Genomic DNA, 14,055 nt, shown 5'->3' on the forward strand with positions numbered 1-14,055 from the left:
CTCTATATATAATAGGAGAGCAGTACATGATTAGATTCTTGACAAGTGGAGCAGCTAAATTTATGACAAGTGTTAATCTCCAAAAAAAGACAACGGAGATTATAAAAATAAAAAAGTTTTTTATGCAAACATCTTACAAATGCAGCAGCATTTCAATTTTCTTTCCAACGCTTCGTCGTGCCAATTTTGGAAAAAAGGCGCTCATTCTTAAATTAATTTCAAATCTTGGAGTTGCCAGGAAATTGTAAACAAAAGAAAAATTCCAAACTTAAGTTTTTGATTCAAACCATTCACTCACACTCTCTCTTAGTCAGTAGAGCAGCACCATTGGCTTCACTGGTAAGATCTTGAATAGAAAGCAAAAGCTCTTGAATTTTTTTGATAAGATCTCCATCTTCAATACTCTCCGGCGGAGGAAAAAATTGAAGCCATCACAGAGAATGTTGCAGCTGCTGGATCCACTGCCAAAGAAGAAATTCATTAGAAAGAGGGGAGAGAAAAAAAATGGAAGAAGAAAAGTAGAGAGGGAGACGCGAAGCAGAGAACGCGGGGGAGGAGGGAGCTCCTCTGCTGCCACAACCGCCACAACCGCCTGTTATTTGCTGTGGTCACCGCCGGATAGAAAACCCTAAAGAGTTAAGTATTTCATCTTCACACCAGTGGATTTTGGAATTTACGTATCACATTTATGCTTTCGATTTTTATTTTTGAACTGTTTTGACCACTTCAAGAATGTTGGAATGCTTTTTCTCTGTGCCATCTCCGCTGCCGTCTCTGGGTTCTCTATGTTGGAAAAGGTTACTATTCTCAATTCCTATCTCTTGATTATAGTGTTGGATTGTGATTACAGCTGTTTTTCCTGTCTCTTGATTTACTTTTAGCACTATGTAGAGGAATGAAATAATGAACACCTAAATTTGTTGGTTAAATGGGTTTATGATTATTTGAGTTACATCCCGGATAGGTGTTGTTATTTTCTTTCACATGGTTTCAGAGTTGCCTATTTTATTTTCTTCTAACATTAATCCTCATGGTTTGGCTCAGGAATTGGAAAAGGGATTCATGATATCAGTCTTTAATAAATTAATTTTCTCTTGGATATGAGTGTTCCATCTACTATAGTACCATATAAGTCTCTGAATTGATATATATATATATATATAGTGAAAATGAAATTGTGATTGAATCAGTTCCGTGTGAACATAAAAGGTGTAGAATTTGTTAGTTTTTTTTCATTTTTTTTTTTGAGTTGTTGATTTTGCTTTTGTAAATTGTGCAAATGATTGATTTCTATGATTGCACTTTTTGTTTGGTTTATGCTAATTATTTGAAGTGTGCATATTGAGTTTTAGCATGATCTGCAAAGTCATGACTTGATCATACGCTCATAACTAATAAGTTGCTTTCAGCTTAGTGCATGCTATCAATTATTGTTTATTTGTTTGCAAACTTAATCTATGAACCAAATTATGCCTAAGTTGAATTAATCATCATGCTATTAACATGTTCTAATCAGTTTTACTGTTTCTTTTGTGAATACTCAAAAGCAAAAACAATTTCGAATCTATGGAGAGTAATCTTTTTCACAATTCCCATACCCAAATGCAATTATTATTCTTCATTCTATGATCATTTAATATATTCTAATATTTATTTATGTATGTAGGCTGATTTTGGCACCATTAACAAGAACAAGGTCCTACAATTTCGTGGATCAGCCGCACGCTACTCTTTATTATTCTCAGAGAACAATGAAAGGTGGCTTTTTGTTGGGGAAGCCTCAGGTGTATCAGAAACTGCACAAGGGTAATCTTTCATCCCAACAACTTATTACAAATTCCTTATATATACCTCATTTTTTGTTGATGTGTTTGGTGGTGGAAAAAAAAATCAAATAATTTTTTATCCTATCTATGATTTCAGTTAAGACATTCTTATTTGTTACTTTGTTTAGATAATTTTAAATATTTTGCTATTCAGGTAATTTCTTCATGTTTCTATCATGAATAAAATGAGACCAAAATGGTATTTCTATATTATATATGTAGTGGTTCTTGATTAACCTGAATTTTTTTCTGAATAAATTTGTTGAGTTTTGTTATTGTGCTGCTGTTTGTGCTGCTCTAGACTTAAATATTCATGGCCTTCCAACTCTGTTTATATATTTTTTGAAAGTTTATATAATTTTGCTTTGGAAAAAAGGCCTTTTGTGATTTTTTATTAATCTAAATATTACTATTTTAAATTTTTGGTAAAAATATTTGGATTATTGCAATCAAATGGTACTTTTGTGACGAGTTAATTTCTATTATGTTTAGTATACATTAGTTTGTTTTGATTAATTTGTCTGCATAAAGTAAATTCCAGCTTCTATTGTTTTTTTTGTTGCATCTTCACCGGCATTTATTTTTTTCTTTTTTTTTCAAGGTATTATAAAATTGTAGATTCTTTCGATAACTATGCTACTATACTGTAAAAGTTGCCGGGAGAAGGCATAAATTTTGAACCTAATAAAGCTCTGAATTTCTTTCAAATGCTACAATTGAGGTTTGTACCAATTGGTTATAGCATATGCTTAATTAATTTGATATAGCATATATAAATTTCATCATTCAAACAACCTAGGTTGCAACTTGCAGGTTTAATATCTCATATAGTTAGTCTGTCAAATATTCTTAGTGTACAACTTTTTAACATGAAAAGTAATTAGAAAAAACTTACTGATGGCTATTATTGTTGATTTCAAGGTAGATGAGGAAGCTATGGACCTAAACAAGGAACTTATAAACAAATTACTTGAGCTTGATGATGCTGATGCTGTTTATACAGGTCATAAATAATCAGTTTTATATCCGTGAAAGCTGTTCCGCAGGTGAGACGATTTTGCAGATTCATACATGCACTCTTCAATATATAATAAGAACAATCAAATAGTTTTACTTAAGACAAGGAAAATGTATTAGAAAGGGAGTTTAACTCATAGATATACATGTGTTTTAGAATGGAAATATTGCTGTGAGTTTGTGACTGTAAAATGAATATAAATTAAGTATTTTTCTTAGTTGTGCCAATAAATTGATTGTATCATTTTGCCTTTTTAGCAGGTGAAAGTTTGTGATTCAAAGGTAGTGATGCTGCCTATCATTCACAAGTAATTATCATGGGAGACCTATAAACTTATAACATAATAATCTCACATCGTGCTTACTTTTATGGTTTGATTTTTAGAATAATCTTACAATATTCATTTGTTAACAATTGTTGTATCTGTGAGCGGGACACTATTAGGGTTTCATTATTAGAAATTCATAAAACATGGGTAAAGTTATAAGGAACTTTATTCATATTTTTAGGGCTGTTTTAGAAATATATTAGCATGTTACCAATGAGAAGTTATTCATAAGGAATCTTATTTGAATTGTTTCTACTTATTACAATGTTGTGCAATTAGTTGGAGATGATCTCTTGATGTCTAATGCAAAACGCATTGAGAGTGCAGTGCAAGAATATGCGTGTAATGCTCTTTTTCTTAAGGTAAGTAATTATAATTTAAATGGACTTTGAAGGGTTCCTTTGTTTAGTTCAAAATTATTCTCACTTTTTCTTCACATAATTAATCCTATTTTGTTAATAGAGGTATTTGAATATCCAATGTTTGAAAAAAGTTTTTTTTTTTTTTTGCGCAAATACATTATAAAATAGAGTTTACAAGTTTTTTACCCATATTAAACAAATCATCCATGAGCTATTTTTGATAAATGTATTTGTCAAACATTTATCTTTTTACTTTTCCTAGAAGATATGCATAAATTTAATTTATTTGTTATGGTAATTATAAATACAGAATAAAATCCAAAAACAACCAATTAAGCAGAATCCAGAAGCTACTCTTTACTGTGATATACACCATAAAGCTATAGGAAGAAGTGAAAAACTCAATGCTCATGAAAGCAATAAACAAACCATTGCGGCTGCAATGCTTTTCTCCATTCAAACTTCAATTTCGTGGTAATGACTACTACCTCTGTTGATAAGTTTATTTTTTAATTGATTTTTTGTTATTTTTTAATTAAAAATTCTGAGAAAGAAGTACAAGTATGAATTTTATTGAGAAAATCAGATAGGTAGTATGATCTTTTGTAAAATAATTATTTTGTCTTCATATATTAATATGTTATGACTTTGTTCAAGTTAATTTTATTGACAAAAAAATTATACTTTATTTGCAAATTGGTTTCTTGAAACTTAGCTTATTACTCTTCAAAGCTTTTGCATCTACTGTAGAGTATTAATATTTTTTTTTTTTCAGTATCTATTAAAGTGTATGCAATTCTCACTTAAGCTTTTCCTGGATTTTGACATTCTTTTAAGTCTAACGCATTTCTTTCGATTAAAATGTCAATTGCTGACATTTTTCTATCATTCAATAAACTTGAAAAATATACTTTTATACATGTCAAAAGTTTTCTCTTCTTTTCTAAACAAAAGGTGCTCTCTTCATTTGTGTGATAGTAATGTGTCTTTGTGAGGAAATTCTAGCTCACATATGCTTTTTCTTTCTTTGAATGCATGATAGTAATGGTTTGAATGCTCACATATGCTTTTTACTTTTCTTTCTTTCTTTACTTCTATGGTGAGGTTTGTTATTATTTATATATGTTGAGTTATTTTTTATTTTGTAAATTTTTCTTTCATAAAAGTTGCTTTGTTTATTTATTGACACCTTTCTCCAATAAAAATACTCCTATTAGTACCTATTCACTATTGCATAATTCTGGCATACGCTTGAAATAATGTGAATTAAAGTTGACCTTAATGTTTTATTCATTTGTTTGCTAGCTATTTTCACTAGCTACATTTCTATGCTAGGGACCAAGAATTGAGTATTTTGAAATTTTATCTATTTGCAATTGTTTTAATGCAATTTTGTACTGATTTGGTAAAAAAAAAATACTTAGATTTTGGAGGTTATCTATTTTCGTTTCAAAATTGAGAAGTTAGTTTTTTCTTTTTATTTTAAACTTATTATTCATCCTCCATGATATACACCAAATATTAAAAGACAGAAAATAAAAGTATTTTTATGAATAAGGAGATAAAAATAGAAGAGATCTTTAAGAATGTTCATCATAACAAAAGAACTTGGGAGAGATTTAAATTTAAAAAGAAATGTACATGAAGTATGTTTGCTCGCAAGGGGTGGGTGAGTGGTGAATAGAAGATGATTTTGAGGCTGTGTAGGATCTTAATGTAATGGTCGAGTGGTTATTGTATATGTAGTTTGTTTAGAAAAACTGATGTAACAGTCTTTCATTTTTTCTTTTAGTTTATGTTATCTTTTTGTATCAATTTGTCATTCGATGTACTTTGTGGAACTGATTTTGCTAGCTGTCTTTTAGCGTTGGTAAGTTGAACTTATAAAAAAAAGCATGAAAATAATTTGATAGCATATATTTGTGTTAAAATATGAGGGAACTGTGTCCTTAGATATGAGTATTTGCCTCTGTTAAGGATTTTATCTTTAGTTTAGCTTAAGTTTTTATTATTAGTTAAAATTAAGAGTTGCTGAAATCTTAGGTTTTGTCATGTATACGAGTGATAAGTTTTTATTTGGTTCGTATTACCTATCACATAATGTCCTTAAATGATTCCTATCAAGAATAATTTGATGAACTAGCAAAGAATGAAAAAAAATTCTTTTTGAAGATTCCGGAGGTGCTATCAGTGGTATAAAAATTCAGAAGGAAAAAAGCAACACAATTATTGATTCCAGAAAACTAAGTAAATAGTAGTTTTAGTAATAACTAGACATGAGCCGGTGACAAATAATCAACGAGAGATGCACATTGGCAAAAAGTTAATTCATATAAGTATTAGGTCTAATTCATTTATACTAAGTCAATTGAATAAGAAACCAACCTCTTGGTATCTTAATATTTGTAGGTTTTATTAAAAAATGATGTATATTAAAAATTTAAAAGTTTTTAGATCAAATAAATTCATTTAATTTCACATATAAGAAGACAGAAAAAATTATTGTTCATCATCTCTGACCAAATTTTAGCATCAGTCAAGCAAATGGAAAAGACTATATGATGGAGCGAGTAATAAATTTATAAAATAATAAACTGGGGAGTTTAGTTTTTATTCCAGTCATATTTCAGCTTAAAATTTTCGGTGATAAATGATATATTACAATAAAAGATAAGATATATTTATGAATTTATTAGTAATGAATATTTAAAAGAAACATATTAATTGATTAATTTTTGTTATTTTGGCAATGTATATATTTTTTATAATAAATATTATTTTGGCATCAGTATTTTAAAAATTATACACTGATTTTTTTGTTTTGTTAATTAAAAATGCTTTAAATATTTATTAATTAATAATAACTATATTTTTATCATGTATCAAAAGTATTTAGTGTACTAATAATTTTTTTACGTATTTTGTATTTTAGTTAATATAATTATTATTTTTAATTAAAATATTAACCTCTTTTAAAATGATACACAATATATTAGAGTACATAATAATATTTATTTTTTATAAACATATATTTAAATTTCTAAATGCTAACCTCAGTTATTCAAGTTATACATATTGGTTAGATATATTTTATATATATATATAAAGATTAACTTGGGATAATTATACAAATTGAAATAAATAGTCTAAATATTGAATAAGTATAGTCTAATAATGTATAAAGAGCAACAATTTCAATAGTTAATTTTATCTTTATATAACAACAAATATATTTATTTATTTTTTTTAATTAGTTAAAATATGTTCTAAAAATTACCATTTGAAAAAAAAAGTTAAACATACAAATTAATAGTAATCATTCTAAATTTCATATACTTATTTTTTGTAATTGATTAAACATTAATAATATTAATATAATAAAAGAATATTAACCATTCAATCTGTACAACGTATAACATATTTTACTATTCATGTATAAGTTTCTTTGCACATAGATTAAGAAAACCAAAAAAAATAGATTTACGAAGCAGTATACACCAATGGCAAGAAACATACTAAAATTTTTTTGAATAGTTAATTTTACCTTTTCATAATACTTCATTTATCTATTTTTTAAATTTGGTTAAAAATGTGTTTTAAATTTACCATTTTTAAAAAAATTATTAATCGAATTAAACATCAATATAATAAAAGAGATTAATTATTTAATTTCTCTGTATATTAAGTAAATTAATTCTTTTAATAAATATATATTAATCTTCTTATAATTAAATTATACATAGATACAATAAAATAAATTAAGCACATAATTCACGCGTAATACATACTATATGTTAGGAGTCTAATAATATAAATAGATGTCATTTATTTACTATTTGTTGTTTGTATGATTCGAATATAAACTATTTTTATTAAAGTTTTAATTTTTTATAACAATAATAGTGTAATAATATTCATTTAAAAATATAAACATAATAGCTTTTATATTTAAGTGAAATCTATTAATATGAGCTACAAAAATAACAAAATTATTTTAGTCTCTGTAAACAGAAAAAAAAAAGTTTATGCATTATATAATAAATCTTTATTACAATTTTTTTAAATTAAAAATAATAACTTTAATGTTAATGAATAAATATCAATAAAAATTTAGAATGGAGTAATATTTGGTCCGCGCGTTAGCCCGGGCTTTACACTAGTATTATTTTAAACATACACCATTTTCCTATGGGATGGGGTTTGGAGAGGAGGATGATGATCATAATGGCACGATGGAGGAGTGTAGAAAAAGGTTTTTGTTGCCACCACCTTTTCCTATGGGGGATGCATGCCCCAATTTCAACGGGACACTCCATTCTCTCTCGGAAATACTTGTTATTTATGTGAGTTTGGATTAACGTTTATTAAAGTGGAGTTTGAATGAAAATAATTTTATAGAATTCATTTTACATAGAAGTAAGTTTGTGTTAGGACTGGAAGTCTAGATCAAGCTCAAGTTCGGCTTACGAAAATTAAGTTTGACTCACGGCTCGATTTATTAACATTCGAATCTATTTCATAAGCTCAAACTCAGCTCAACAAAAGTTCATGAACTCACTCGAACTCCCGAACTAGTTCAAATAATAAGAACATAATCTATAATTTTATATCAATAAATTATAACTTATATATATATTAAAAAATATTAAAAAAGATCAATTTTATATATTGTCTATCTATCAATTATAAATTTTTTATTTATGTCCTATATCAAAATTATATATAAAAAATGACTAAAAAATTTTACATAATTAAAATCAATATATATATATATATATATATATAATCGAGCCAACTCACGAATTAATGAGTTAAGTTTATCCAAATTCAAATTCGGCTCATTTAATTTGTGAGCTCAATTCCAAGCTCAAGCTCGACTCACCAGTTCACGAGTTCAACTTGTCGAGTTCGAACTCGAACTGGCTTATGAACTAGTTTGACTTACTTCCAGTTCTAATTTGTATCAATATAATTTATGTTTGACAATTCTATACCAAAATTGATTTTGATAAATGTTGGATAACCTTTTAATTTCCTAGCTAATTCTCTGTTCAACTACATTAAGAATACATCATAACAAAAAATATCCTGCTAAGACCAAATAATTTCTTTTTGGTTTAAGATAGTTACTCTAGGGTGTTAAAAATTATTTTTTTCTAATCACAAGATCATGGACACAATAAATAGGAGAACAAATATATTAGGAAGTTACAATTCAACTATTTAAATATCTAGGTTGGCTATTTTCAAATGTAAGACATACTCAAATTTCAAAAAAACTTGATCTAGAGATGTCAGAACAGGAATGGTGTATTCGGTGCAATTCAATGATCTTTTTCTCATTCATCATTCAACTGGTTCGTCCACTTCAAAAACCTTCCTCAATTTCTCTTCATCTGATTCGAAAACCTTTCTTGCCTGTTTCAGCTCTTCATTCATAGACAACAATTCTGTACATCGATTAAGTTTTGGCAAATCCTGCAGCACAGCAGCAGTAAAAAAGTTGGGATTAATCCTGAACAAAAATGTTCAATCATGTATTATAATGTAAGGTGCACTGGCCTAAATCAAGCTATCGTGTATCAGAATGGTCACAATACAAATATTTTGTAGTGTGGAGTCACACAATTTCAGATATACCAATAATTTTTTATATTTCTTAATAGTTACTGTGTTGTATTACACAATGTCACAATGATCCTTTAATGGTAAAGAGTGAAGATTGTATGAGCCTTAACCTGTTTTGATAGATATATTTAGGGTTAAAAATAAATTAAGAAACACGGCTACATTAGATGCACCATCTTGCATGTTTCACACACTTGACTTTTAGTTTAGTTTCAACTTGTGGATTGGTTGACAAAAACTTTAAAAATCTAGCATAAAAAACTGAATTGGATTAATGTTTATGGATACTTGAAAGTTTGAACAAATTATGAAGAATTAGCCATGTAGCCTCTTAATCCATGACAGTACAGCTTCATATATCATGCCTCAAAGCAATTGAAGAGCAAATGGGACAAGATTTCAATGAGTGGTTTCCTTTGAGATATTTCATTCAACACAGAAACTAAAAGAACTCCAGAGAGTTCGAGAATAGAACATAATCTTCAATTCTTCATGATTATTATTTGAAATTCTTTTATGAACAAAGAAGTACCTTGCGAATCAAATAAAGGAAATCCTCAACTGATAGTTTCCCTCTCTGTGATCCAATATCTTGAGCTTTATGTACCTTCGTAACAAAAAATTTCAAAGCACAATAGCAACAAAAAATTCAAATTAATCCAGAACACCGTAATTCAGTTGAACAAGAACAATGAAAAATTAGGTTTAAAAAATAAATAAATAAATTTGGTTACCAATTCCGTGACATATTCCACAATAATATCCTCCATAAGCGCTACACTTTCAGGAAGAGGCTAATTGTGCAAAACATAAAATAGTTCAAAGTTTAATAGCCATTAAATTCACATCCCAAAAAGTAATTAAGAAATTAAAGAAAATGGTTTAGGTCACTTACATTGGGATCATCTCCAAAGCCGTACATCATATGCTGCACTGTATTAGCAAGCATAAAGAAAATTATTAGTGACAGTGACATGCATAACTTGCAAAGAACTCTTTTTTTCCTTTCTCTTCAAAGAAAACAGAAAATTGCAACGAAAAAAGGAAGGTTGGATAGGGGTGATTACTGACGTTCTTTTTGGAAAACTCCTCTTTTGCGCTTTGAAGAAGTTTCGGAAGGTTGAGAAGAAGCAGCTCTTGGTTTCGACGAGCTTCCACCAACGGAACTGTTCATTCTTCCGCACAAGAAGAAGAAGGAATTAACGACGATGAGTTCCGATCTCTTCTTCAGATTCTCGTCTCGTTTGGTGTGGATAGTGTTGGAGTACCTCCGGTGAAGATCCTGGACTCTTGAGAATTGAGTTTTTTCTTTCCATTTCACAAGCCGTTTTTTTTGTGTGACATTTTGGGCCTAGATTTTATGTTTGGGCTTCTGATATTCTTGGGATTACTGGGCTAGCACCTAGAAGTCCAGTTTTTTATAAATCCAACTTCAGCCCAGGTGAAACGGATGGCTCAAATTAATGATGGTTTTCACCTGTATAGCCTTTAATTTATTTTATGAAGATTTTACTGATTCTAGTTCAAACACTTCACAACCATTTGTTGGTTAGGCTGAATTGGGCGACGGTTGGCATAAAATTCATTAAATTGTAACGAACCTTTCCTTAAGCCTTAACCACAAATACCTAACTTTATAACCACTTTCGTAACTATTTATTGAACCTCTTACCTGTATGCTGCATCTATTATTGCTTTTATCCCCAAACTATATTCCTAAATCCCGATGCTATACTATACTTTTACGTACACAAAAGGAAAACAGGTTAATGAAAAAAAAAAAAGAAAAAGAAGAAAGAGGAGAGTTGCACTGTTGCGTGCTTGTGTGGGGCGTGTGTTTTTGGCGAGTAGCAGATACCGATAACAGTTACGCGTAGCCCGATAAAATAGCAAAATACTGTTCTTTCACGCTTTTATTGACACGTCACCGGATATTTGCAATTTTGCATGTTGTTCACCACCTTTATCGACACCACACCATGATGTGGCACTTCTTCGATGATGTTGGGGAACCTGTATTTAGAAAATGTGGGTCCAATTCCAAACACGCACTTTCCTACGAAAACTGCAAGGCTCAGAGAGTTCAGAGTTCTCACTACCCGACACAGTAGCCTCCCCCTCACGTGAGGACCAAGCCCAAAATCGGAAAACCCCGTTCAAAGGGTTTATGAATTATGACTTTATGGCTAAGTGGCTAACCACAATCCAAACGCAGAAAAGTCACCGTTTTCTTTTCTGTCTCAATGTCAGCAGCCTGGACGACGACGTTTTGCATTCCTGAAATAAGTAAATAACCTCTCAATGATTATTTAAGAATGTCACATTCAAGCCCAATAAAATTGTAATTAGATCATTCCATAGAAATCATCAATGCCTGATGATGAAATAGTGGGACACATGCAACGATTCCCTTACTGTAATTGAATTTAACTCATACTATGCCTCCACTTTTTTTATTTATTAAAAATTAATATAAAAGTTTTTTTTGGTGACTACACAAGTTTAATTTTAATAGGCATAAAGGATTTTAAGATTGCGAGAACCGGACCGGTCAATGAACCGGTAAGGCAACTGATTCACTGGTTTAATGGTCCGACCGGAGTTCAACCAGTTTAATTAAATATTAAATAAAATTATTAAAAATTAATGTATGTAATGCTTGATCACTATCTAGTTGTTCTATCTTCAAAAATAAAAATTTCTAATTAGTAATAACTACAAGTTACAAACACAAATTTACACAAATTAAATTCAGTTACAGCCAATGACTAAATATTGATTGTTGAATAGATTTACAGAATTTCTAATCACATCAAGAAGCAAACAATACATGCAGCACCAAAAATTCAAAACAGAAAATTATCAATTACATTCGACATCAAAAGTTCAGAAAACAAATTCAGAAGTCATAATCCAAACAATTAGACAATTAAATCAACAATTAACAAAGGGAAAGAGAGGGCTAATTCCATAATTTATAGCTTTGAAGATGCCCGCAGCCTCATCAAGAAACTTAGCAGAGAAAGAGAGAACCTGGAGAACAAAGGGAAGAAACTCGACTGCTCAAGCATTTCACAGAGGTGAAAGCAAGGTCCCTAGAATACGCTCTTGTGAAAGTTAAAAGAACTCCTCCTTTGAAATAAGAACGATTATCCGGCTAACCCATGCTCTTGGAAGAAGAACTAAAAGGGCTGGTGCAGACAAATACATCAATTCATACAGCATTCAACATAATTAAATTCATCAATTCATCAGTTAATTCACCAAACTCAATATAGCAGAATTCAATACAACAGAATTGAACTTATATAGCAAAGTTCAAAATTTCAAAATTGAATTTACATCAAATTTATTCAAAATTGCAAAACCTTTAATCCATATAATTAACAAAAAAAAAAATTGAAAAGCAGAACAAGAACTCAAAAGAAAAACTGAAAAACTCTGCATCTGCCATCTGAAACTCTAAACTAAAATCTGCCCTAAATTCCTTACTGAATAAAAAAATCAATTGAAAATAAAAACCAAAAAATCCATGAACTCAATAACATCAGCAAGTCAACAACCCAGTTCATACAGAGAAACAAAATTCAGCAAGTCAACAAGTCAGCAACCCAAACCAAATAAACAAAATTCATTGAAAAACAAAGATGTTATGTTAGAGACTTAGAATACTCAACGCGGAAGAGCACAGCCAGACGACGACGACCAGATGCCCGACGACGACCAGACGATGCCGATGACAAGGATGACAAGCCGACGACCAGATGCCCGACGATGACTAGACGGCCGACGACGACCAGAAGATCCCTCGTCTGCGACGGTGAAGCTTCGATCAGGCGTTTGTCGGAGGTGACAGTGGCGTTCCAGCCTTGGAGGTGGGGATTGGCTTCGAAGAGAAGGGGGTTCAAAATAACCTCATCATAACAAATAACCTTAGGATTAGGGCTTCGTTGCTTTTTTTTTTTTAAAACGACGCGTTTAATAGTTTAATTTTCAAACCAAAAACCGCTAAAAAATCGAACAGTTCTTTTAGTTCATCGGTTAACCGTCGATTTGATCGGTTTTTTTATCGGTTTTTTGTTAGGTGGTTTTTGACCTTATCCGGACCGACTAAGTAACCGATTTCCAGTTTTTTCGGTTGAATTGGCCGGTCCGATTCGATTTTTAGAACCATAAATTTTATACATTATTTAATTAAATATATGTATTTAAATAATAATTCGATGATATATAATTAGATATTTTTAAAATTATTTTAGAAAAAATTTAAAGATCCATAATTTTAATTTATACTAGACTTGTGAATCAAGGTCGGTTGTCAAATTATCTCACTGGAGCAACGGGATAGGTACTTAGGCTTAGATTAAAATGGATCTAAGAAAATATAAAATATATGAAATAAATAATGTATCTGAGAGATATTTGGCTCTCCTTACGTAGTCGGTGATAGTTATGACATCATATCTTATCTCGTCTGTCTAAAATAAAAAAGATATTTGAATGTTAGTTAGAAATTATAAGACCGATTTGAGACGTTAGTAAAAAATAAGGTAATTATGTTATCTTATCTTGTCTGTCTAAAATAAGAAAGTTATTTGAAGTAAGTTAGATATTGTAGAACGAGTTTGAGACTTTAAGAAAAAAAGAGACAACCTAGATATTTGGGTCAAATTTATAACACATATTTTTAATTAATTATGATTAAAAATAATAAATCATATTGATTTTTAAATTTACAAGTTTTTAATAAAATTAAAATTATAAAATATAAATTATAATTTAAAATTTAAAATGTATGATTTAAAACTTAAATTTTAAAATTAAAACAAATTCTATCTTTTTAAATTTTTTTAAAATATATTAACATTCGTCTTAGCAAAGTCAAAAAAGAAA

The 14,055-nt window shown here is 29.6% G+C and overlaps 1 protein-coding gene and 1 long non-coding RNA gene across 8 annotated transcripts; one reads left to right on the forward strand and one right to left on the reverse strand.

Annotated features, from left to right (window-relative positions):
• Positions 1-130: 130 nt before the first annotated feature.
• Positions 131-4,951, forward strand: LOC107618708 (uncharacterized). 5 transcript variants are annotated; one of them, XR_001615349.3, is made up of 6 exons: positions 142-797; positions 1,667-1,806; positions 2,428-2,547; positions 2,752-2,872; positions 3,102-3,534; positions 3,845-4,951. It is a non-coding gene; the product is annotated as an uncharacterized LOC107618708 (long non-coding RNA). The 5 variants fall into 5 exon arrangements; XR_015899188.1 differs by lacking the exons at positions 2,428-2,547; positions 3,845-4,951 and having other exon boundaries at positions 131-797; positions 3,105-3,431; XR_015899185.1 differs by lacking the exons at positions 2,428-2,547; positions 3,845-4,951 and having other exon boundaries at positions 136-797; positions 2,748-2,872; positions 3,102-3,431.
• A 3,688-nt stretch (positions 4,952-8,639) lies between these two features.
• Positions 8,640-13,114, reverse strand: LOC107617829 (transcription initiation factor TFIID subunit 13). 3 transcript variants are annotated; one of them, XM_088498386.1, is made up of 7 exons: positions 12,840-13,097; positions 12,196-12,353; positions 10,234-11,439; positions 10,058-10,095; positions 9,897-9,956; positions 9,695-9,769; positions 8,640-9,012 (listed from the first exon to the last, which is right to left on the reverse strand). In XM_088498386.1, the coding sequence occupies exons 3-7, from the start codon at positions 10,334-10,336 to the stop codon at positions 8,881-8,883; spliced, it is 408 nt and encodes a 135-aa protein (XP_088354512.1). In that variant the 5' UTR covers positions 10,337-11,439; positions 12,196-12,353; positions 12,840-13,097; the 3' UTR covers positions 8,640-8,880. The 3 variants fall into 3 exon arrangements, with proteins under 3 accessions (XP_088354512.1, XP_088354513.1, XP_016175188.1); XM_088498387.1 differs by having other exon boundaries at positions 12,826-13,052; XM_016319702.3 differs by lacking the exon at positions 12,196-12,353 and having other exon boundaries at positions 12,840-13,114.
• Positions 13,115-14,055: the final 941 nt, after the last annotated feature.

Source organism: Arachis ipaensis, chromosome B9 (assembly GCF_059453495.1).
Source record: "Arachis ipaensis isolate K30076 ecotype BB chromosome B9, ASM5945349v1, whole genome shotgun sequence".
Taxonomy (NCBI): Eukaryota; Viridiplantae; Streptophyta; class Magnoliopsida; order Fabales; family Fabaceae; genus Arachis; species Arachis ipaensis.

Bases quoted from the DNA above. Each gene is read 5' to 3' on its own strand.
- LOC107617829 (XM_016319702.3), bottom strand. From the start codon at position 10,336: ATGAACAGTTCCGTTGGTGGAAGCTCGTCGAAACCAAGAGCTGCTTCT. The intron at 10,096-10,233 runs GTCAGTAATCAC...TTGCTAATACAG, and splicing joins AGGAGTTTTCCAAAAAGAAC to TGCAGCATATGATGTACGGC. The intron at 9,013-9,694 runs GTACTTCTTTGT...GCTGTGCTGCAG, and splicing joins TCCTTTATTTGATTCGCAAG to GATTTGCCAAAACTTAATCG.